Source organism: Salvelinus fontinalis, chromosome 27 (genome assembly GCF_029448725.1).
Source record: "Salvelinus fontinalis isolate EN_2023a chromosome 27, ASM2944872v1, whole genome shotgun sequence".
In the NCBI taxonomy this organism is placed as follows: Eukaryota; Metazoa; Chordata; class Actinopteri; order Salmoniformes; family Salmonidae; genus Salvelinus; species Salvelinus fontinalis.
The window spans coordinates 7,064,847-7,090,899 of NC_074691.1; the positions used below are offsets into that span (position 1 = coordinate 7,064,847).

General features: G+C 42.7%; 2 protein-coding genes across 2 annotated transcripts; both read left to right on the top strand.

Annotated features, from left to right (window-relative positions):
• The first annotated feature begins 2,826 nt into the window (after nt 1-2,826).
• LOC129824936 (CCAAT/enhancer-binding protein zeta-like) lies at nt 2,827-11,606 on the top strand. Its single transcript, XM_055884507.1, has 17 exons — nt 2,827-3,169; nt 4,068-5,593; nt 6,797-7,028; nt 7,246-7,402; nt 7,630-7,718; nt 7,930-7,983; nt 8,178-8,280; nt 8,453-8,521; nt 8,612-8,678; nt 8,841-8,947; nt 9,054-9,120; nt 9,278-9,480; nt 9,649-9,684; nt 9,788-9,883; nt 9,981-10,045; nt 10,203-10,284; nt 10,672-11,606. The coding sequence occupies exons 1-17, from the start codon at nt 2,996-2,998 to the stop codon at nt 10,830-10,832; spliced, it is 3,288 nt and encodes a 1,095-aa protein (XP_055740482.1). The 5' UTR covers nt 2,827-2,995; the 3' UTR covers nt 10,833-11,606.
• Nucleotides 11,607-22,346: 10,740 nt separating this feature from the next.
• On the top strand, nt 22,347-25,267 carry LOC129824937 (forkhead box protein A2-like). The gene is made up of 2 exons (XM_055884508.1): nt 22,347-23,142; nt 23,735-25,267. Exons 1-2 carry the CDS (start codon nt 23,074-23,076, stop codon nt 24,911-24,913), a joined length of 1,248 nt encoding a protein of 415 aa, XP_055740483.1. The 5' UTR covers nt 22,347-23,073; the 3' UTR covers nt 24,914-25,267.
• Nucleotides 25,268-26,053: the final 786 nt, after the last annotated feature.

Here is a 26,053-nt window from a genome sequence, read left to right on the forward strand (position 1 = left end):
GTGGCAGTGGCGCTAGCTGCGCTAGCTGCAAGCTAGCTGTGACGATCAGAAGTAGTGGCTCAGGGATTACGGCAGGAATCCGGCATTGTTGTCGAGAGACAGTCCGATGCTGGTAAATTGGTGAGTAATTCTGCTCTTCGTGCGGTGACGTTGATAAACCAGTCGTGGATTAGTAGGATTCCAAGTTGCTCCAGGTAGCTAGTAGGCCGGGGTTAGCAGAATGGGCCTTCAGCGGACGTCACGCCTGAGGGGCCTGTTGGAATCCTCGGGCAGATTATGTCAGTATTCCAGTCGTAGAGGATCGGTGGGGTTCCGTGCCCCGTACCGGTAGTAGAAGGGGTCCGGATGTTGTAACCCAGGAGTGGGCTTCGGTGGTAGCCCAGGAGCCCTAGCCAAGCTAGCTTCAAGCTAATTGGTGCTTGCTCCGGGATGGAAACGCTAGCCAGGAGTAGTCACCCGGGATTACGGTTAGCTAGTTGCGAAGAACCAGATGAAAATGTTCAGAGTCTGCGGTAGGAATCCGGGAATATGGAGAGAAAATAGGTCCGGTATGCTCTGGTTTGAGACGCGTTGTACAAACTGGCGAGAGCTTTCCGAGCTAAAGGTTACCTGTAATTAGCTGACTGCTAGCTAGTAGCTAGTGAGACGGCTAGTTTCTGTTGGGGGATTCCAGATTCGAGGTGAATAATACTTTAGAGAAAAAAACAGATCCGCACCACATTGGGTGAGGCGGGTTGCAGGAGAGTGTTTTGAAGTTGAGTTTTAGAAAGAATTTTTTTTAAAGATATGCGAAGAAAAGGATATAAAAATATATATACACAGGACACGACAAGACGAGGACAAAGGACATCTGACTGCTACGCCATCTTGGATTCTATCCTACCCTGCCTTTCTAAGGTCTTCGAAAGCCAAGTTAACAAACAGATCACCAACCATTTCGAATCCCACCGTACCTTCTCCGCTATGCAATCTTGTTTCCGAGCTGGTCATGGGTGCACCTCAGCCACGCTCAAGGTCCTAAACGATATCATAACCGCCATCGATGAGAGACAATACTGTGCAGCTGTATTCATCGACCTGGCCATGGCTTTTGACTCTGTCAATCACCACATTCTTATCGGCAGACTCAACAGCCTTGGTGTCTCAAATGACTGCCTCGCCTGGTTCACCAACTACTTCTCTGATAGAGTTCAGTGTGTCAAATATGAGGGCCTGTTGTCCGGACCTCTGGCAGTCTCTATGGGGGTGCCACAGGGTTCAATCCTCGGGCTGACTCTTTTCTCTGTATACATCAATGATGTCGCTCTTGCTGCTGGTGATTCTCTGATCCACCTCTACGCAGACGACACCATTCTGTATACTTCTGGCCCTTCTTTGGACACTGTGTTAACTAACCTCCAGACGAGCGTCAATGCCATTACAACTCTCCTTCCGTGGCCTCCAACTGCTCTTAAATGCAAGCAAAATGAAATGCATGCTCTTCAACTGATCGCTGCCCACACCTACCCACCCGTCCAGCATCACTACTCTGGACGGTTCTGACTTAGAAAATGTGGACAACTACAAATTCCTATGTGTCTGGTTAGACTGTAAACTCTCCTTCCAGACTCACATTAAGCATCTCCAATCCAAAAATAAACCTAGAATCGGCTTCCTATTTCGCAACAAAGCATCCTTCAGTCATGCTGCCAAACATACCCCAGTAAAACTGACTATCCTGCCGATCTTTAACTTTGGCGATGTCATTTACAAAATAGCCTCCAACCCTCTACTCAGCAAATTGGATGCAGTCTATCACAGTGCCATCCGTTTTGTCACCAAAGCCCCATATACTACCCACCACTGCGACCTGTATGCTCTCGTTGGCTGGCCTTCGCTTCATATCCGTCGCCAAACCCACTGGCTCCAGGTCATCTATAAGTCGTTGCTAGGTAAAGCCCCGCCTTATCTCAGCTTACTGGTCACCATAGCAGCACCCACCCGCAGCACGTGCTCCAGCAGGTATATTTCACTGGTCACCCCCAAAGCCAATTCCTCCTTCGGCCGCCTTTCCTTCCAGTTCTCTTCTGCCAATGACTGGAACAAACTGCAAAAATCACTGAAGCTGGAGACTCATATCTCCCTCACTAGCTTTAAGCACCAGCTGTCAGAGCAGCTCATAGATTACTGCACCTGTACATAGCCAATCTGTAAATAGCCCATCCAACTACCTCATCACCATATTGTTATTTATTTTGCTCCTTTGCACCCCAGTACCGCTACGTGCACACTCATCTTCTGCACATCTATCACCCCAGTGTTTAATTTGCCATACTGTAATAATTTCACCACTATGGCCTATTTATTGCCTCACCCCCCTTATCCTACCTCATTTGCACACACTGTATATAGACTTTCTCTATTGTATTATTGATTGTATGTCTGTTTATTCCATGTGTAACTGTGTTGTTGTTTGTGTCACACTGCTATGCTTTATCTTGGCCAGCACAGTTGTAAATGAGAACTTGTTCTCAACTAGCCTACCTGGTTAAATAAAGTTGAAATAAAAATCAAATAAAAAAAAGTGCTAGTACATCCGCCTTCTTACGCCAACAACACTTCTGATTGGACAATATTTGGTTAGTTTGTTTTGCATGGCGCGGTGCCTTGGGTGAGTGGAGAGTTCACTTCAGATAAATGGAATGGTTTAGAATGTGCAAACGATCTCGCCCATTCTTTGCAAAGCCGGTAACAAAACTTTTGATTGGATGAAATTTACTTGTGAACTTTGAACTTTAGTTCAAACAGTCCTGTTTGATACATACAAATCAGAAATACAATCCAGAAAATCCTATACACTACTAATCATGTGGTTTTGGATAACAAAATAAAATATACTAATCTTGTTCTGAAATCAAGCTGGATATGAAGAATAATTGCTTTCGACGATAGTAAGGCAGTTACTGTACACACTTTCCTTCCAGGTCCTGTCATTTTTCTACATGCTGCTTTCAGCATGGCACCGAAAGGAAAGAACCGTAAGGCAATAGCCAAAACACATTTTGTAAATGTAAAAGACGAGTTTGAAAATGACAACGATGGAGATGAGGAAGAAGAAATCAATGGAGATGGTCCTCAACCGGACGACAAATTTAATTTGGACGAGGTTTTACGTTTGGGTGGAACCCGAGTAAGTAACGTTATTTGAGGCTAGCACTGCATGCTAACTAGCACATTCATCCTGCTGTTACCACTAAGCCACTTTTTCTCCAAAAATATTGAATAAACTGTTTGTTGTTCAATTGTTAATGTTACCTATATTTGTTCGACTTTGCTACGCTTTATCTAGCACTCAGTAGTTATTGACGATGATGCTAGGTAGCTAAGTTAGCTAGCTAGTTGCCTTGAAACCCGACGATAAATAGCATTGGATTCTACGTCGTTCAAAAATAAGTGTTTTGATCTGGAAAGTTTCTTATCGCGACCTCTACAAGCCAGTGTGTTGAATAAAATTACATTTAAACATACTCTACCGGTTGTTACAGCTGTTGGTCTTTTTACGGTAGGAATGCAAGACAATATATCCACAGGAAAGTATAATTAAAACCACGGTATCAAAGCGCTCAATGTACGGGCAGATTAATATCCCCTGAAGTATTCGCACAACAATGTAAACATATGCACAAGCTCGGCACGTATACATGTTTGGCCTGCATGTATTATCATTTTGTGGACATACTTCAGGTTATAGAAATCTGGACGAACAACCGGCGCTGTAAAAAAATGGATTTAATTGTAACTTAATGTTACCTGTGGATATATTGTAACACAGGGGACCAACTGTTAACTAAGTTCAAATGTAATTTTACTCATCATTCTGGCTTGTAGAGGTCTGTGAGATTCAAATGCAAATTTCTGCTCGATGTAGAATTCAATACAATTTAACGTCGGGTTTCCAGGCAAGGTACTACAACTAACTATAACTAACGTTAGCTGCTTGCAAGTGGTTGTACTTGGTAATGTTCACTGACAAGTCATGACTGTTAAATCACCTGTTTTCTCATGGCTTCTTTCTTGTCCTGGTGTAGGCTGACTTTGCCCTGCTTGACACCATCATTGATGAGAACGAGCTGATCGACGGTGGAAAGAAAGGAGCCATAGATGACCTGGAACCTGGAGAGTTGGAGACATTCATCACCAAGCTGGGCATCCGCTTATATAAAGAACAACAGATTGTCCCAGATGAGCCTACAGAGGAAGAGAAGGCAGAGGCGAGCCAAAAGGAAAACAAAAAGGCTGATGCCAAGAAAGCCAAGTCAGATGATCAGAAGCCCAAACCAGAGCCTAAAGGCAAGGACCTGCCTGCCACATCAACAGTGGAGAGAAAGAATAAGAAAAATAAAGAGACAGCAAAAACCAGCATCCCAGCCACCGGAAAGAAAGCTAAACTAAATGCCAACATATTTGAGTTTCAGCCGAGGCAGCTGCTTCTGATCAAACCAGGTGGCAAGTGGTTTGACCTGGAGTACACTGCAGAGGGTACCTCTAACCCACAGGATGAGTCTCAAGTCTCCCAGTACAAGGCCCTGGCTATAAAGCTGTTTGAGGCTGAGACAGGGCTCTACAAGAGCAAGAAGAACATGCAGAAGGGGGCCAACTCAGCCTGGATGAAAAATGTGGTCTCCGCAGGGACGCTGGCTGACAGGATGGCAGCCATGACAGTTCTGATCCAGGATGCCCCGGTACAGAGCATAGAGCATGTGGAGAACCTGGTCTGCATGGTGAAGAAGAAGGGTAGTCGCAGACAGGGGTTGATGGCTCTGGACACTCTCCGAGAGCTCATCATGTCTGACCTGCTGCCAGTGAACCGCAAGCTCAGAACCTTCGCCCAGCATCCCTTTGACAATCTGGAGCAGATGGCAAGCGGGAACAAGGACGCGCGCGACCGCCGCCTCATCCTGTGGTACTTTGAGCACCTTCTGAAGCACCACGTGGCCGAGTTCGTGGTGGCCCTGGACGAGCTGGCTCACGACACGGTGGCAACCACCAAGGCCAAATCTCTGGCCACTGCCCATGAGCTGCTGCTCAACCGGCCCGAGCAGGAGAGGGCCCTTCTCATCCAGGTGGTCAACAAGCTGGGAGACCCTGAGTACAAGACGGCAGCCAAGGCCTCGTACCTGCTGGAGAACCTGCTGCACAAGCACCCCAACATGAAGGCGGTGGTGTGCAGCGAGGTGGAGCGCCTCATGTTCAGGCCCAACATCAACCTGAAGGCCCAGTACTACGCCGTGTGCTTCCTCAACCAGGTGCTGCTGAGCCACGACGAGGCCGAGCTGGCCAGCAAGCTCATCTCCGTCTACTTCTCCTTCTTCCGAGCCTGCATCAAGAAGAAGGATGTGGAGTCCAAGATGCTGAGTGCCCTGCTGTCGGGAGTGAACAGGGCCTATCCCTACGCCAAGGCCGGGGACGAGAAGGTGAAGGAGCAGCTAGACACGCTGTTTAAAGTAGTGCACCTGGTGAAGTTCAACACTGCCGTCCAGGCTCTCATGCTGCTCTTCCAGGTGATGGACTCTCAGCAGATCGTCTCAGACCGCTACTATGTGGCTCTCTACAGGTAAACTGCACTTCTAGACTTGCTGGTGTGATCAAGAAGAATGGCTGTAGGTTGTATCAAATCCTGTACAAAAAAAATTGACATCTGAATTTGTTTGCTCTCTCTTTTCTTAATAGTTGTCTAATTTATACTAACTTGATAGTATTTAGTCATGGGACCTCATTTTGCACTTTCTTAGTCAATGTTATAGTAAACATACCGTTGACTGTACTGAACAAAAATATACACGCAACAATTTCAACAATTTTACTGAGTTACAGTTCATATAAGGAAATTAGTCAATTGAAATAAATTCATTAGGCCGTAATCTATGGATTCACATGACTCGACAGGAGTGCAGCCATGGGTGGGCGCGGGAGAGCATATGCCCACCCACTGGGGAGCAAGGCCCAGCCAATCAGAATAATTCCCCCCCCCCCCCTCAAATGGCTTCATTAGAGACAGAAATACTCCTCAGTTTCATCAGCTGTCCGGGTGACTGGTCTCATATGATCCCGCAGGTGAAGAAGCCAGATGTGGCAGTCCTGGGCTGGCGTGGTTACACGTGGTCTGCGGTTGTGAGGCCAGTTGGACATACTGCCAAATGCTCTAAAACAATGTTAGAGGCGGCTTATGGTAGTGAAATTAACATTCAATTCTCTGGAAACAGCTCTGGTGGACATTCCTGCAGTCAGCATGCCAATTGCATGCTCCCTCGAGACTTGAGACATCTGTGGCATTGTGTTGTGACAACTGCACACTTTAGGGTGGCCTTTTATAGTCCCTAGCACAAGGTGCACCTCTGTAATGACCATGCTGTTTAATCATCTTCTTGATATGACACACCTGTCAGGTAAATCAATTATCTTGGCAAAGGAGAAATGCTCACAGGGATGTAAACATATTTTTGCACAAAATCTGAGCGAAATAAGCTTTTCTGTGCGTATGGAACATTTCTGGGATCTTTTATTTGACATTTGAGTCATTTAGGAGACACACTTATCCAGAGTGACTTACAGCAGTGAGTGCTTGCATTTTTGTTATTTTTTGTACTGGTCCCCTGTGGGAATCAAACCCACAACCCTGGCGTTGCAAGGGCCATGCTCTACCAACTCAGCTCATGAAACATGGGACTAACACTTTACATGTTGAGTTTTAATATTTTTGTTTAGTATATAATGATCATGATGTTTCGTTGATGCATCTATGTTTTGTGGTTTACAGGAAGCTCATGGACCCAGGTCTGTCTCTGTGCTCCAGGCAGAGTATGTTCCTTAACCTGCTGTACAAGTCTCTGAAGGCAGACATTGTCCTGCGGCGGGTCAAAGGCTTTGTGAAGAGGCTGCTGCAGGTCAGCTGTGAGCAGAACCCAACATTTGCCTGCGGGGCTCTCTTCCTTGTATCAGAGGTCATGAAGGCCAAACCAGGCCTCAAGATGATGCTGCAGGAGGGTGGGGTAAGGCCAAGCTCCATGACATCAGCATAAAGTACTAGTTGTTTTCATATTGTGTACAATCACATGATGGAACTCTTGGGGAAAGTTTCCCGAGCACAGTCTAAGACTAGTCCAGGACTAGACTTAATCTATATCTGGGGAAACCAGCCATTAGATTCATTTATTCTAATGATTTTTGTCATGTCACTTGATCTCACATATTATGATATGATTGCAGGATGGTGAAGAGGAGAATTTCAAAGATCTTAAGGAAGAAGAGGATGATGAGGAGAGGTTTGTAGATGCAGATAAGGTGGAGGAAGGACTGCGTGAGATCAAACCGGAACAGCCGAAGCCCACTGCATCGTCGTGGGTACATCACCGAAACATTGAAGGTGAGTTTTATTATTAAGACCACCCCCCCCCCCTCAACATTATTTTCAACTCACATATTTGGGGAAATCCTACACCCAGATACTTATAAATGCATGTATTATTGTGTTGTGATTACTGTAAACATTTGTGTTGTAATGTAAGTAGAATCATGTTTTGATTGTGACTCCTGCATGTTCAGTGGTCACCTTTCCCCCTCTTCATGCATACTCGTTCTTTTGTTGTCCAGGTGGGAAGAGTATGGCGACCTACGACCCGTTCCACAGAAACCCCCTATTCTGTGGGGCTGACCACACCACGTTATGGGAGCTGCAAAGGGTGAGCCTCGTGACAATATTGTTGTGGAGCCCTTTTCCCCATATAGTGCACTACTTTTGACCAGGGCCCATATTGCACTAGATAATAGGGCGCCATTTGGGACACAGTCGTTGTGTGATGAAAGGTGTTATGGGCTTGCTTGAGAAAAGGTACTGTACCATAGGATAATCCACTTCTGTTGTTATTTGACGTCATGTCTTTCCCCCCTCAGCTCTCTGCACATTTCCACCCATCAGTGTCACTGTTTGCCAAGACAATCCTACAGGTAAATGAACTGTTTTATTTTTTTTTATATGCATGGGGAAACTTGGTGCTTATTACCAAAAAAATCATACAAAAGTTGCCTGTGTAACAATGGGCCCAAGTGGGTGTCAGGGCTAGCCCTCACTGTTCCTCTTACTACCACTTGAGTTTTTCTGTGTTTAATTCATCCCTTTCCCCTCTGCATCATGTCCTCAGGGAGAGTTCATCAACTACACAGGAGACCCTCTCCAGGACTTCACTCTCAGCAAGTTCTTGGATCGCTTCGTCTTCAGGAATCCCAAACAACTGAAGGGCAAACGTAATGTTGCCAACATTTTCAATTGCCTTTTTCTCTCAGTACACCAGAAATGCATTTCATTGCACGATTCACATTATTAATCAACTCTCTGGTCTCAGTTCATTCCCCAAATCAGTTATTCACCCTGCCTTTTCGTCTTGGTTGAAACGGTTTTCATCTCAATCATTCACAGAAAACACAGAGGCTACAGTGATGCAGCCCAAACAGAAGCTGACCATGAATAACATCCACAATTTACCTGGTGAGTGTCTTTTGAATCACTATGAAGAATGATAAAGGGGTCCCTTTATTGAGCAGAAGTAAGGAAAGTCTTCTTTCTCCCATCTCTCAGTGAACTGTGAGGCGTTCCTGTCCAATAAGGAGAGTCAGATTCCTGTGGATGAGGTCTTCTTCTATCGGTGAGTAACAATGATTATATAGACAGACCTTTTGAGTAACACTTATCAGATTTTACAAATATATGTATATATTATGAATAAGGCAGCAAAGGAAATTAATGGTCCATTGTTTGAGTGATTCAAGTTCTGGACCGTCTTTAAATGCCGTGTTCCCCACGCTAGGTTCTTCAAGAAGCGAGAAGCGGAGAAGGCACTGCGTCGGCCACGGGGAGATGGAGATAACGGGAGTGTGGATGACGTGGACGATGATGAGTTTGAGAAGCTGCTCGGTAGGTTCAAGGACTGAAATGAACTGTTATTGGTCAAAATTCAGGAAATAGGTCAATGTCTATCAGACTTCGGGCTCATCTTTGGTTGCCTTCTCGTCCTATCCAGATTCATACGAGGGAGACAGTTACTTCACTGACTTGCCAATTGATGAAACAGACCTGGACTTTGCTGGGTAAGTACAAGTTTGATAAAGCTTTGCATTCAGATATCATCAGTGATTCATGTGTACACCTATCAAACATGGCATTGAAATGGTTCCCAGTGATTTATTTTTATTTTCATACTGAATGATATATCTGACATTTTGTGTGTGTTTGTGCATGTCGCAGAAATGTTAAGACCAAATCTAAGAAGGGGAAGAAGGGTGGCGAGGATGATGAGGATGAGTCAGACCTGGATGATGACTTGGATGGTGATCTGGATGATGAGGAGATGTCCCTTGGCAGTATGGACGAGGAGGACTTTGGAGATGAACTGGAGGAGGAGGGAGGGGCCTTCATGGACCCCGCTGGGGAGGATGACGATGAGGAAGGTATGTTTATGTCCCAATTATCTCTCCTTCCTCCCAAAGTGTGCACTTGTTCACTTCCCTTCACTAGTTTGAAATGAAATGACTGGTTTATGAAATATGGTGGAAAGTCCCACTAGTCCATGCCTCCACGAGTGCAGACTTTTTACTCTAATTTCTCATCTCTTTCAGTTCCAGAACTTGATGATGGAGATATTGCTTTTGGTGGTAATTTAAGTCAATTTTCTTAACTTAAATTATGCCCTTTTGAAAGTAATTTTGAATGGCAATTAAAAAGTTGACTCTTAAAAAATATTGTTTTCCCCTCAAGATTCAGATGACGAGATGGAGGTTCCAAACATCACTCCAGGCTCTAAAAAGAGCAAGAGGAAGGCGTCAGAGGATCTTAACTACAGTGGGTCTCTAGGTTAGTAGCCGGGCCTCTATTTGTACTACTGAACTGCTCTGAGTCTCATGTAGAAGTGTAGACTCTTATCTGACATGTTGACATTCTTCCATTGTAGGTTCCAAACCAGGGAAGAAGCACAAAGGAAAGAAGGACACCGCCATGTTTGCATCTGCTGAAGAGGTGAGATGGTCACGCCTATCATATCTCTCACATCTCGCAATGTTAAGTTGGCGTGCTGATGGCTATCCTATCCATCAGTTTAGTTTCATACAATAAACTAACTCTTAAACAAAGGATATCACTGAATGCTAAATGTATATTTCATTTTTTTCACCAGTTTGGATTTATGTTGGATGAAAATGCTGGCTCAAAGTTTGACAACATCGGCATAAATGCCATGGCCAACAAGGACAAAGCAGGTAAGCCTTGGCTTAAATACAGTCGATCAACCTATTAAACATGTGTTATTGAATACTACAGTTAGTGCCACCTGACAGGAAAAAAGCCAAATTGTGTAAATTATTTTACTCGGTTGGCTAGATACTAGCTAAAAACTACAGCATATTCACATGGAGAGGGTCAGTAACTTCACAGCAGTTTGGAGCACACTCACACTCTAGTATTCCTGTCAAGTTGCCCAAAATAGATAGCTCCATCATGCTTGAGAGATTAACTGTTAACCAACCCTAAGCCAATAGTGAATTCAGTCCGTGTCAGGGTACATTTCATATCAAACAGGTTGTTGAATACAGTAGATGACCAAACTTTAGTAGAGGATGCAGAGTGAGTTGCTCTTCTCCCCCCAGGTGTCAGGCAGCTCAAGTGGGAGGCCCAGCGAGACGATTGGGTCCGAGGTAGAGACGTCAAGACCCTACGGAAGAAGAAGGCCATGTTTAACAAGAAGAAACAGTTTGGCAAGCCACCGTTTGGCAAATCAAGGGCTGGCAAAAAGACTTTCAAGAAGTAGTAATCATTTCTGAACCTAAGATCACTTAAGTTTGTGTTCGCGCACACTTCCCTACGCCTTCTTGGAACAATCTTCCAAGGTCTTGGTCTCGAATCCCATAAACCCTGGCATATTCGCTGGACAGACAAAGTGATGGTGTTTTAGGCTGCATTCACACAGGCATCCTAATTCACTTTTTTTTTTTTTTTACACTAATTGGTCTTTTGACCAATCAGCTCTGGAAAAGATTTGATGTGATTGGTCAAAAGACAAATTAGTGGGGGGGGAGTCTGAATTAGGCTGCCTGTGTGAATGCTGCCTAACACTTTTGTTTTGTCTCCAGTTTATTACAAGTCCAACGAATATGCCAGGGTTAATAGGATTTGAGGGCAAGTGGGTCACATGCCAGGGGTGTGTTCAATAGTGCAAACTGTATTGCCTTTATCTATACTTGTTGACAGTTCCTGGTTTGTTCTACCGATCATTGGAGAAACTACTTCATGCCTGTGTGAAATCAAGTGAGCTGCGTTTACACAGGCAGACCAATTCTGATTTATTTTTCCACTAATTGAACTATTGACCAATCAGATCAGCTCTTACCCATAATTGGGATGTCATGCTTTGAAGTTACCTTGGGCTGCCTGTGTAAACACAGCCATATTATCTGTATTGACATTTTAAACTGTGCTCTATATTTTATATAGGTTTATGCAAGGTAAATACAAAATGAAAACATTAGCATACAGTCTGTAATAATTGTACCTGAAGATTAAACATTTTATTATTTGGTGCCAATTTTATTGCTGTGTGGTTTGGAATTGGAACGATTCTTCAAGTTTGTATGTTTTGAACTGTCTACAGCCCGTACCCTCCAGAACAGAGGGAAGCATGATGCTCATACTGTTTCTGAAATAAAAATAAAATAACATTTTGTTACAAAGCAAAGGTGTACATAGCAAATGTCATTTCTATATAAAATGTAAATGGTACCATACCGTGACTTGTGTACCATCTTGTAAAAAAGACCATAAGCACCCAGCACACCTGCCAAAAAACACTGTCGGATATGCATATATAGTAGCGTCTCTCCATTGAATACAGGACGTAAACAAACCTAATCGAATTTTCAAAAACAGATAACAAGAACGAGATCTATCCACCAATCCAAAGAAAGGATAGGCGGGAGCTAAACAGCCCGCGGTGCAGCTTTTTGGACAACAGCTCCCATTGTTAGGGCGGAGAGACATGTAATCTTGTTAGTATATCCATGATCTTTGATTCAATCCAAATTCATAGCCTTTTAAAAATGTATTTAAACTTTATTTAACTAGGCAAGCCAGTTAAGAACACATTATTTACAATGACGGCCAAACCCGGAAAACGCTGGGCCTATTGTGCGCCGCCGTATGGGACTCCCAATCACGGCCGGATGTGATACATCCTGGATTCGAACCAGAGTCGGTAGTGACGCCTCTTGCACTGAGATGCAGTGCCTTCGACGGCTGTGCCACTTTGGGAGCCCGATTAAGGCAGACAAATGTTTATTTCAGCAGAGAAGACGTGTATCACTGACACCCCAGTCTTTTCAGTACACATATAACCTAACAAAGCAAATACTTGTCGTATTACAAATGAAATAGGTTGTAATATCGGTTTTATGTTGTTATAACAACCTACCTTTCTGTGCAGTACGGACACGCAGATGAGGCATACAGTGTTTCAACTGGATAGCACAGCCACCAAGTAAAAATTGGCTAGGTCTATATTGTGAAATTCATGAAAATATAAATATGCCTTTTGGTCTTAATTTGAGGTTAGGGTTAGGCATAAGGTTAGCAGTGTGGTTACGGTTAGGGTAAAGTTTTAAAATACATTTTTAAGAAGATAAATTGTAGAAATAAGCGGGGTTTATGACTTTGTGGCTGTGGTAACTAGTGACGACCATTATGCAGGGCGGTGTGAAAGCGTTTCTATTAACACTGCTCCCTGCTACTGCGAGGACTCACCACAAGGGGACACTGTACTCAAGATATAACAGGCAGGGCATGATAAATCCATTTCATTTGGTCCAAAAAAAGTACAGGAATGATTGGGGGAGGAAGGGAGGAATTCAATTACCGAAGTCATTTATTTAGTCTATTCCCATATCACCATAGGATCATCGTATGCACACCTGTGCTTATCTACCTCCCCAGAGCAAAGATGTGCTAGTAGGGAGGAAACCAGGCATTTCCAAGTAGCCTGCATTTGTAAGGAGGAGAGGATCTTATTTTCACCGCAGATCTCCATTTCACCAAGGTGAGAGACCACACCTACGCAACTGTGCTCACAGATAGATGAACCTCTATGCTTTTTAAAAACCGAATGCATTATGACTGTTTAGTATTGTGTACTATTATGTGAAATGTTTATAAGGGGATCTACACTCCCCTCCATATGAATTCAGACAGTGAATTCGGACTGTTTTACCGTTTAGAAATGAAAGTATTTTATGTATCTAGTCCCACCCCCCATTTGAAGAAAGTATTTGGACAAATGTATTACAGTTTTTCTCAATCGCTTTGGTTCAATTCTCGAAAGAGAATTATTTCTTTCAAAAAAAGAAGTTCAAACCTCTGAACAATTAGTTTCTAGTTCACACCCGAATTGAATTTCTTATTCGTTTAAGCAAATTGCGTGTGTTTTGGCAAATGTGTGCAAAAGCGTAAGTACAATTTTCTACAATTTGCACAATGACTACAAGCACATGACTTGGTGATTACGACTGATGAGTTGCTTCTCAGTGAAACGGTCCTACTCTTCACAACTTCTAAACATTCCTTTCATCGTGCAAAATGATCCATTCAATTATCACAATCTGTCAGACGTACATGTATATTCCATAAATATCTATGACATTGAATGTTTGTGATGTCTGCTAAATTGGCAAATTACCTGCCGGCTGACATAGTAATGAAATAGGAATCGCAATCTTGCCAATCAACCAATCAACTTTGGAAACATATATATGGATCTTTCCCACAGCACAATCGCTACCATTTTTCAACATGGAGGAACATCAGAACCCTGAACAGCAGCTACATGCTGGTGGAAGAGAAATAAGAAGAGGTGTAAGGATGTGTGGTGGTGGTGTTAGGGGAAGACAGAATAGAGGAAGAGGTAGAAGACAGAGTCCCTGATGAAATCAGAGCCACAATTGTGGACCATGTTATAAAACATGGTCTTACAATGGAAGAGCCTGGTCAGAGTTTTTTTTTTCACCTTTATTTAACTATGCAACTCAGTTAAGAACTATTTTTTTATTTTCGATGATGATCTAGGAACAGTGGTTTAACTGCCGTGTTCAGGACAACGGATTTTTACCTTGTCAACTTGGGGATTTGATTTTGCAACCTTTCGGTTACTAGTCCAACGTTCTAACCACTAGGCTATCCGCCACCCCCAAGTACAGCCTTATGTAAACAGGTCCACAGTGTCATCAATTGTGCAAACATTCCGTAGGGAAAACAGGTAAATATGTACCCGTTCTTTACTTTTGTTACAGCATTTCATTCACAACAATACAGCAACTATTGTAAATTGTAAAATAAAGTCACAATGTACCGTAAGATATGTATGAGGAATATACAGTAATACAGCACAATTTGAATACAATACATTATCTGTAACATGGTCCATGTGTGAATTTTACATGTCATATATAGGACTGCACAACGACCTCATGCTGGTGGCAGAGTAGCAGTATTCAGCCATCGGCAAGCACGAGAAATTTGCAACATGGTCATAGCCAACAAGTCCATCAGGCTAAGAGGGATCCGAAGTGCAATCACAAATGACGACGATATCTTCGCAAATATCAATTCTGTCAGCATTTCCACTATAGACAGAGTTTTGGGAAAAAATGACTATGAAACAGCTCTACAAGGTACCATTTGAGAGGAATCGTGACAGAGTGAAGGAGCTGCGGTGCCAGTATGTCCAGGTAAACCATTGGTGTGCACATGGTATATTGTACATGGACTTTTACTGTACTTCAATGATACCTGTATATACTTCCTGAAGTTGTAGATACCTATAAGAACAGAAAACATTTCAACTTTGCTAAACTGTCTGATTCTAGAATAGGCTATGTAAAAGGCTGGGTTCAATCTGGCCCAAGGCAGGAGATGTGGCCGCAATCTCATTGGGCATCGAGCCACAATTGGCACACCAGGCCAACGTGGGGAGCAATAAATATTACAATGTGTGCTGCCATTTCTGAGAATGGTGTGAGCGCACATATTCCACACATCGGGCCCTATAACACATATCTTCTCCTGGCCTTCCTAAATACACTTTACAGAGACCTAATAACAGAATATTAAAGAGGTTTAGTTAGTGCAGATTTGCCAAATTATGTAATTGTGTGGGATGTCAGCTTCCACCGAAACGACAATGTAGGGAATGGTTTGCTGCGCATGAAAGGATAACCATAGAGTTCCTTCCACCATCCTCCCCATTCCTGAAACCGATAGAAGAGTTTTGTTCACTGGAAAATATATGCAGGGGATAGTTTCCGCCAGACAAGGAGATCACCTATTTTATTGTTTTATTTATATATATAAAAGTGTGTAAATTTCAAGCAGCCCATCCAATTTAAAAATGATCAAGCTTTGAAAAGTAGCAATACAGTGAGCTTCAAAAGTATTAGGACACATTTTTTGTTGTTTTGACTCTGCACAAATACCAAACTTTAGACTACTTTAATGCACATATAAGTGAATTTGTCCCAATACCTTTGGTCCCCTAAAATGGGCGGCTATGTACAAAACGTGCTGTAATTCTTAAACGGTTCACCCGATATGGATGAAAATACCCTCAAATTCAAGCCGACAGTCTGCACTTTAACCTCATAGTCAATGTATCATTTCAAGTCCAAAGTGCCGGAGTACAGAGGCAAAACAACAGTCTAAACGGTAAAACAGATCTGGGTGAAAAAAGGTGACATTCTGTGTACATAGCATGTCTCGTATGAAACATTTGATCTCAAATCCAAAATGCTGGAGTGTGTTTCACTGTCCAATTACGTGTATGTAACCATACGATGAAAGAATGCTTTGGTCTCGCTCATGGAGGCCATACCAACCTCAGCGCAGCTAATACTGGAGCAAATATGTGTAAAGCAAAGGCATAGGGTAATACTTAGTTATAAGTATCTTTGACTTGACGCAGTCTGGAGGTGATTCCTCCTCCTCAGGACAAATGTGCAATCTGTTCTATAGCCCAGAATGTGAACTATTTACACAAAATGTGATGAAATAAGTTTGCTAAATGTGATAGGCTGATCCTTGGCTGTGGTGATCAGGCATTGTGAGGATTAAGAATGTAATAGCTATGGCTGTATCCCAAATGGCACCCTATTCCATATACTGTAGTTAGTGCACTACTTTTGACCAGTGCCCATATAGAGAACAGGGTGCCATTTGGGATGTTCCCTATCTGAGTTAAGATGAAGGATTGAGGGGGCATCCCTCAGAGCGTAATGAACAGTTGAATTACTTGCATTCTCCTGTTTCTTTAACTCACATTGTAGTTGCTGTGTTTGTTTGTTCTATTTTCTATTATTATCTATACAGTACTGTTATTGTTATCACTGCATTGTTGGTAAGGAGCTCTCAAGGTCATTTCACTGTACTGTTTTGCACCTGTTCTGTCCTGTGGATGTGGCGAATAAACTTTGAAACAACTTGAAGCTTAACTGACCCCCGCTGTGCATCTTCTAAGTCTAACTTCTCATGCCAATAGAAACTTCACAGTGCTACTAATACTTCCCGCAGACCCCTGGAATACACAGCAGCCTCTGAAGGAGGGGACCAGAGAAGTCTTAACTAAATGGCAATATTTGCTCACCTGAGATACACACATCTGGCCGGCTGTTGGAATGGCCTGCCTAGCCAGGAAGGCAGCTGGTGGCTACTGCTGAGGGCAGACAGACGGGTCAGTCGGGAAGGCCAAGGAGGTTTTGAGGAGGAGTGGTGTCTCCCCAGCCAGGCGGCTGTTTTTCACTCCATGTTTGTCCGGAGCTGTAGGAGGCTGATGAGGTGCTAATCTGAGGCTCCGTCCCAAATGGCACCCTTTTCCTACGGGCCCTGGTCCAAAGTAGTACACTATATAGGGAATAGCGTGCCATTTGGAACGCAGGGTGAGGAGTGTCCATGCCATTAGCCTACACTGTGGTTAGCCTGTTAGCCTGTCAGAGCCTGTAAAGAAACTGATTTATTAGGATCTGGTAGGGCGTTCTCGGGTAGACAAACACAGATTGAACACATGTTGTTTGCCGGCAGGGAGCTTTGTCATGGAGCCGAGAGTGACATCAGTGAAGCTCTCACCGATTTTACTAAAGAAGACCCCACCCTGTTTCTCAGTAAACAGTACAAATTGCATCTTGCAAGTCAGAGGACCAAGGGAGGTAGGTAGATATCACTGGGATAGATGGAAGTGTCTTTGTGTTGTCATGTTTTGAAGTTCCCTTATTAAAAAAAATATATCAAAGAAGAGCCATCAGGCTGATGGAAAAGCCACAAAGCCATCAGCTATAATACATTTCTGAACAAAGGTTAACTGTATGAAAAATAATCAACTAGTATTATTATAGTATAGAATGCATAAACAGGCATATCTCAACGGTTGAAATAAAACCATGTACATTTGATTCATATACAGTACACCAAAAGACGAGAAAAATAAGGATCCTTCTGTAGACTAACAATGTATTATGTACCGAGCCTTATAACAGGTGTATTACAGTGCCGTCAGAAGGTTTTCACACCCATTGACCTTTTCCACATGTTGTGGTGTTACAGCCTGCATTTTAAATGGAATAAAGTGAGATTTTGTTTTGTCACTGGCCTACACACAATACCCCACAATGTCAAATTGGAATTATGTTTTTTAAATATTTTACAAATGAATTATAAATGAGTATTCAATAGGTATTCAACCAATTTGTTATGGCAATCCTAAATAAATTCAAGATTAAAAATGTGAATAACAAGTCTCATAATACATTGCATGGACTGTGTGCAATAATAGTATTTAACATGATTTTTGAATGACTACCTCATCCCTGTATCACACATACAATTACAGTATCTGTAAGGTCCCACTGTCAAGTAGTGAATTTCAAACACAGATTCAATCACCAAGACCAGGGAGGTTTTCCAAAGCCTCGCAAAGAAGGACACCTATTGGTAGATGGGTAAAAATAAAAAAAGGAAACATTGACTATCCCTTTGAACATGGTGAAGTTATTAATCACACTTTGGATGGGTGTATCAATACACCCAATAACTACAAGGATACAGGCGTCCTTCCTAACTCAGTTGCCGGAGAGGAAGGAAACCGCTCAGTGATTTCACGATGAGGCTAATGGTAACTTTAAAACAGTTACAGAGTTTAAAGGCTGTGATAGGAGAAAACTGAGGATGGATCAACAACACTGTAGTTACTCCACAATACTAAGCTAATTGACAGAGTGAAAAGAAGTATCAGAACTTAGGATAAGGCCCAGATGCAGACAGCTAGAGTCACGGATGTTTATTGACAAAACATGGGGCAGGCAAAAGACAGGTCAAGGGCAGGCAGAGGTCTGAAATCCAGGGCAGAGTCAGGCAGGTACCGGACAGCAGGCAGGCTTGGGGGCAGGCAGAATGGCCAGAACTGGGGAAACTAGGAAACAGAAACTTGAGAAAACAAGAAGACGGGAAAGCACGCTGGTAAGACCTGACAAGACAAGACGAACTGGCAACAGACAAACAGAGAACACAGGTATAAATGCATAGGGGATAATGGGGAAGATGGGTGACACCTGGAGGGGGCTAAGACAAGCACAAAGACAGGTGAAACTGATCAGGGTGTGACAAGAAGGAAGACTGTATAGAATAAAAATCATTCCAAAACATGCATCCTGTTTGCAATAAGGCACTAAAGTAATACTGCAAAAAATGTGGCAAAGCAATTCACTTTTTGTCCTGAATACAAAGTGTTATGTTTGGGGCCAATCCAATACAACACATTACTGAGCACCACTCTCCATATTTTCAAGCATAGCGATGGCTGCATCATGCTATGGGTGTGCTTGTAATCAAGGACTGGGTCATTTTTCAGGATAAAAATAAACGAAAAATTCTTGAGAAAAACTTGGTTCAGTCTACTTTCCACCAGACATTGGGAGATTAATTCACCTTTCAGCAGGACAATAACCTAAAACACAAGGCCAAATCTACACTGGAGTTGCTTACCAAGGAGACAGTGAATGTTCCTGAGTGGCTGAGTCACGGTTTTGACTTAAATCTACTTGAAAATCTATGGCAAGATCTGAAAATGGTTGCCTAGCAATGATCAACACTGCTAGAGGTTGAAGAATTTGAAAAGAATAATGAGCAAATGTTGCACAATCAAGGTGTGGAAAACTCTTAGAGACTTACCCAGAAAGACTCACAGCTGCTATCGCTGCCAACGGTACTTCTACAAAGTACTGACTTAAGGGAATACTTAAATGAATGAGATATTTGTGTCTTTCATTTTCAATAAATTTGCAAAAATGTCTAAACATGTTTTCAATTTGTCATTATGGGGTGTTGTGTGTGAGTGTGAGAAAAAAATATATGTCATCCATTTTGAATCCAGGCTGTAACAACAAAACGTGAAATAAGTCAAGGGGTATGAATACTTTCTGAAGGCACTGTACATACCAATGGACCCTGTGAAATCTAAACTGTCTTCCATTTCAACCCACAATATGCTTTCAATATGAAAAGCAGTTTATTGGTGCATTAAGAGCGACGCTTTCTGGTCTAGGACCCTGTGTGTGTACAGAGAGCACGGTGGTCCAGCCAGCTCGTGCAATAACCGCTCTCCTTCGATCTAAAACAGCCGTCTCTTGTTCCCTTTCACCTTGGTTGTGTGTCCTCCCTGTCCCGCCGCCTTTCAGATTCATCTCCAGGTAAACACACTGTGGCAGGCCGCAAACCTGCAGCCAACAGCCGTTGTCACAGCTGTACAGGATAAAGGCCCGACCAAAGCCTCACTCAATCTGGTATGTTTGCTGTCACTATAGGCAAATGGCAGCAAACATTTAGTGGTTTCGTCTCACACTGAAAAGACTCTTTATTAATCACTAGCTTAACCTCTTACCCTTGTGTTTCTTTAAAAGTTGTTCTGGGGGACTAGGGTAACTGGCAGAACAACGAATTAAGGGGATTTTAACTCCCTATGCCACAGTGGAAAACATTGTAATGAAACTGGCACATTCCGAGATTCCTACTCCCTGGATATGTATATGCATGTTATAGAATGTATTGTTCTTTTCTTTTCTTCTTTAGCTTCTCTCATTCTTTGGTCAATATGATGTGTTTTGGTCAATATAATGTGTTTTGGCCAATATGATGTGTTGCAATCTTTGAGAATCCAACACATCCACACTCATAACTGCCTGTTTTTTCCCCCCACTCAGCAAACACATAATTCACCCAATCAAATAGATTTCAGGGAATAAAATTGAGCAGAGACAAATTGTAAAAAAATAAATAATTAAAAGTGCTAATGTTACTCTACTTCTAAAGTAATGATTGACTTGAAGGCCATTGTGGCGCCTTTATTGACACACTTTGTGATGAATCGGCCTCAGCGCATTTGATAGGAGCAATACACCTACAGTAGGCCACTAGATAGTACTGTATCAGTGCTTGTGAGAAGACCCTGGTTGACCTAACAGTCAATAGAAGCCCTTAAGAGAGTGTGAGGTCAAACAAGGTGATCTGAGATGAATGTTTACCTGTTAACTACCTGTGTGGCAGCACTAAACCATTATCACAAATTGTCATTGATGACAGGCTAAACAGTACCCATAATAGAAGGGCATCTTAATGACATTCATAAGCTGTGCATAACCACGTGAATAATTTTTTGACATGAACATTACAAATGTTGGTATACTTCTCATGAATCTGTTATGTAGGCTATGGCGTACAATACATTCTAACAATTGTGCACTTTTTCGTGACATTATCATCAGAATAATGTAGATTATGGAAGTTATCACGATTAAATATCAGATGGAACATTCTTCCAACACCATCATTTAAAGGTCCCATCGCTGGCCTGTGCGCGTGTACTATAGTGTGTATTTGGCAAATACATGACCAGTTCAACCGCTCTATTAATATCCCCTCAATAGTATCCTTGTTTTCCGTAGCTAGGTTTATCAGCGATTGCTGTGGATATCCATTCCAACTCTAGTGATCAAACACGTTAGATAAACTTTGCTTCTCTTGAAACCGGCATATCAAACATACGGCAGCAAGGCTGTAAGGCCTTCGAAAAAAGTCAATAAAATGATGGTCCGACACATGAGTATAGACACAGTGCTATGTTTGAATAATCTCTATTCTCCAAACAGCCACCAACTAAATCAGGGGAAATTAAAATAGGCCTAGATCATGTAAAAAATATTTGTTTGATATTGTCTGAAATTGAGGTTCTGTTGACAGTAAGGGTCTTTCAACGGGGTATGGTAGGTAGTAGTTGACAGGCGCACTGAGTGTACAAAACATTAGGAACACCTGCTCTTTCCATGACAAAGACTGGCCAGGTGGATCCAGGTGAAAGCTATGATCCTTATTGATGTCACATGTTAAATCCACTTCAAATCAGTGTAGATGAAGGGGAGGAGACAGTTTAAAGAACGATTTTTAAGCCCTGAGACAATTGAGACGTGGATTGTGTATGTGTGCCATTCAGAGGGTGAGTGGGCAAGACAAAAGATGTAAGTGCCTTTGAACGGGGTATGGTAGTAGGTGCCAGGCGCACCAGCTTGAGTGTGTCAATAACTTCAACCTGGGTTTTTCACGCTCAACAGTTTCCCGTGCATATCAAGAATGGTCCACTACCCAATGGATATTCAGCCAACTTGACACAACTGTGAGAAGCATTGGAGGCAACATGGGCCAGCATCCCTGTGGAACGCTTTCGACACATTGTAGTCCATGCCCCGACGAATTGAGACTGTTTTGAGGGCAAATGGGGGGGGGGGGGGGGGGGGGTGCAACTCAACATTAGGAAGGTGTTCCTAATGTTTTGTTCACTCAGTGTACTTCAGAGCTCACATTACAGATGGATCAATCATTTGTTGTCCACTGAAGTATTTTGTAATACACAACGGAGGTATAATACAAAAAATATGATATAACTATATTAGTTGCGTTAACACTTATAATTCAAGAGACAATTACGCACAATATTAGGCCTATATGTTAATGATAACGATCCAAAATCTTACAACGTCCCTCGAGTTGAGTTGACCCTGAACATTTGTTTACGATGTTTCGAAATTCGAAATGCTGCACACGACGTTCTACGAAGTTGTGAATTTCTGTCATCGCCACTGGGTAGACTAGACTACCCTTATCGCCCCCTCACTCCAGAATTGAATCGATGCATGGACCCCTGGACTTATTGCTCAAATAAAAACATTCCCATGTTACAGTCGTCAATCGTTGTTCAATATGGCCTAAATAAGTATTAAAAGTGGTGTTTTATAGTCACCCATGATATCTCCATATCAATATGGCTTTTTATTACATCGATGTAGCGTTGTGGTTTGGTGAAATAACTGGTTAGGAAATTCCTTGTTTATTTTTAACAAAATGTTTGATTGCATGCTGAAACTAAAACGTGATAGGAATGCAAATTAAGTTAGGCGAGGACCACACTCCTTGAGAGAAATGAGAATAGTCGGTCAGAGGATGCCAAACCACCTTCCTATTATCCTTCTTAGATTACAAAATTCCTTGGTTTTTTTTCTCCGGTGGAAAATAATCACATTTTACATATTGGATCAAATGGGTTTGCCCTTTTCAGACAGCGCAGGTGTACAACACAGGGCCAACGGAGGAGTCTCGTGCCTAGGTGTGAGCAGATTATTCAAATAGGGCATTGAATGAGTGAGGGTTGGAGGGTCGAGCGCCAACGCGACACATGCTGCTATACCACAGCAAGACGAGGAGCTAACGTCATTACAACTCTTGTCATCGTCATTCGCTTTACAAAGTCTGAAGGCACTCCGGGCAGAACGATACCCATGAACCAGTCCCCAGGCAGCACGCAGACTAAACGACCTGGGTTGCCCGTGGTCCCCTATCGGTTTTAGGGCACTTTTTTTCACTTCATCTTCTGCTGGGACTGAGAGAGGCTGTTGACGGATATTGGTTTTGGACGGTCCACAATGCTAAGCGCTGTTAAAATGGAAGGACACGAACATTCAGACTGGAGCGCTTACTACGGAGAGCCCGAGGTGGGTAGAGTTTATATATATATGCATTTTGCTGTCTCTACAACTCAATATTATCCTTCAGATAATATTAACTTTGTGATCAAATATTGACTTGAGGCGCCATAGAAATCCTGCCGGATCTCTTCGCTCTCCTGACCAATGTCTAGTGAGGATGGAAAGAACATTTACGAAATATATTACTTGAATCTTTATTATTTAGAAAATCTAATTGAAACTGAAATGTATTTCTTATGATTTAATCGTAGCATATAATTTGCCTTTTGACTATGTATCGAATTAGGCTATTACGGAGCCTACAATGATCCTTTCGCCTCGTTAGGCTACATTCATCGACTAATTGTTCCCCCTTTTCAATCGCTTTCGTTTTGCGAATAAAATAGCGTTCGAATATTCTTTAGGGTGTGGGTCTACATGCACTTCTTCACTGTTTCAACGTAATTGTTTGAAGTTGCAAATTAAGATTGGATATTTGGCCAACTGAAAAAAAAAAAAATTTCTACAGGTATAATTATTTCGAGGTGATTTTAATAGGTGTCTACTTTATTCACATTGTTAAAGATGTTATTGACGTTGTGCACTCTTTTCTCGACAGTGCTACACCTCAGTTGGAAACATGACACAACACACGGGGCTGGGAATGAACTCGATGAGCAGCTATATGAGCATGCCTGGAATGACTTCAACCAGCAACATGTCAGGCAGCCCCATGAACATGTCATACGTCAACACGGGTGTGAACCACTCCATGGCCGCGATGTCACCGGGCTCCGGAGCCATGCACAGTATGGGAGCAGGGATGGCGGGCATGAGCGCGGCGCTGAACCCGAACATGAGCCCCATAAACACCCAGTCTCCATCGATGAATGCCCTGACCTCCTATAATAACATGAGCGTTATGAGCCCCATGTATGGACAGTCCAACATAAGGTCAAGGGACCCCAAAACATACAGGAGAAGCTATACGCACGCCAAGCCCCCATATTCCTACATTTCTCTCATCACCATGGCCTTGCAGCAGTCTACCACAAAGATGCTGACGTTGAATGAGCTATACCAATGGATCCAGGACCTCTTCCCTTTCTACAGACAGAACCAGCAGCGCTGGCAAAACTCTATCCGCCACTCTCTATCCTTCAACGACTGCTTCCTCAAAGTGCCCAGGTCCCCGGATAAGCCGGGCAAAGGATCTTTCTGGACCCTTCACCCGGACTCGGGGAATATGTTTGAGAACGGCTGCTATCTCCGGAGGCAAAAGCGGTTCAGGTGCGAGAAAGACCTCGGCAGGGAGACCGGGAAGAAAAATTCCGAGGGCGGCTCTAACAGCAGCCCAGAGAGCTGTAACGGTAACGAATCACCTCACCCCACCCCGTCGGTAAAAGACGTCAAGCGGACAGTATCTAACCCGAAACCCCGGCAGCAGGTAATGAGCCCCGCGGAGCACGCGCTCTCTCCTATCCCACAGACTCACCATCTTCTGTCTCAGCATCACTCGGTGCTCGTGCACGAAGCGCACCTGAAGCCGGAGCACCACTATTCATTCAATCACCCCTTCTCCATCAACAATCTAATGTCGTCGGAACAGCAGCATCACCACAAAATGGACCTAAAAACGTATGAACAGATGATGCAGTACGGCTATGGTTCACCAATGACAGGGCCGCTGTCCATGGGCTCAATGTCGACTAAAACGGGCTTAGATGTTGCTTCTACACCCACAGACACATCTTACTACCAAGGTGTGTATTCGAGGCCAATCATGAACTCTTCTTGAATTTGAATCTGCGTTCAATGAACTTTTTCTAACAATTACAATTTGTACATTTGTAAATTTGTAGTTTTTTTTGTTTTATGGATCACCTTTTATGGACATTGGACATGGAAGGGACTGATTCAGTGTCAAGTTCGTTCAGAGTATGTTGATATGTGACGACATTATTTCCTACAGACACTTTTACATGAATTGAAGGCGTAACTGTGGGATTCACAGGCACCTCGGTATGTTACAAATTGTGAGACGTGCTCTGTGCTAATATCGTTTGTGTATCCCTTATAACTTAGGCTATAAGTTGTTAATGTGTATTCATGTAGCAAGCGAAAATCTATATTAAAGTATTATTTGATATTACCTTTCTGTCTGCATTATTATATGACAACCGCATAAGGTTAAGGTTATGCAATAGGCAATTATGCATGATGAAAAATGTTAAAAATATCAAACATCTTTATTTAAGAAAGACTAGCAGTTAGGTCAAATATAAAACAATGAAAGATTAGCAGCATCAATGAATAAAGAAATATGTCTGTATTTATAGGCCTACACAATTGACCTATATACTATTCAATACTATTCAATAAGACAATATATCCAAATGCACATTTAGGATAAAGGTTGCAATTTTCGCCAAGAAACGAAACGAAGACCACCACACCCCAAAAATGTAATAGGCTTATAATGCTTTATTCATTGTATTAAACCTAACATAACCACATTATTATTATTATTATTATTAATAATAAAACGGGTTCGGTTAGTCTTTTTTAACATGACAATTTATACAACGAAGGGGCGTTTTCCTCTGCACAATCTGACAATTCCCGAATGATTTCCCGTTGGTCATATGTCACACCCCACCAATCCTTCCTGAACCCCACGGACCAACTATTTCGCAAATGAAGCCTGACATTTAAAAATATATATTTATTGTCACAAATACCAGATAGGTGCAGTGAAATGTGTTGTTTTACAGGGTCAGACATAGTAGTACAGCGCCCCTGGAGCAAATGAGGGTTAATATAAGTGCCTTGCTCAAAGGCACATCGACAGACTTTTCACCTTGTCGGCTTGGGTATTAGAACCAGCGACCTATGGGTATGGCCCAACGCTCTAACCACCAGGCTACCTGCCACCCTA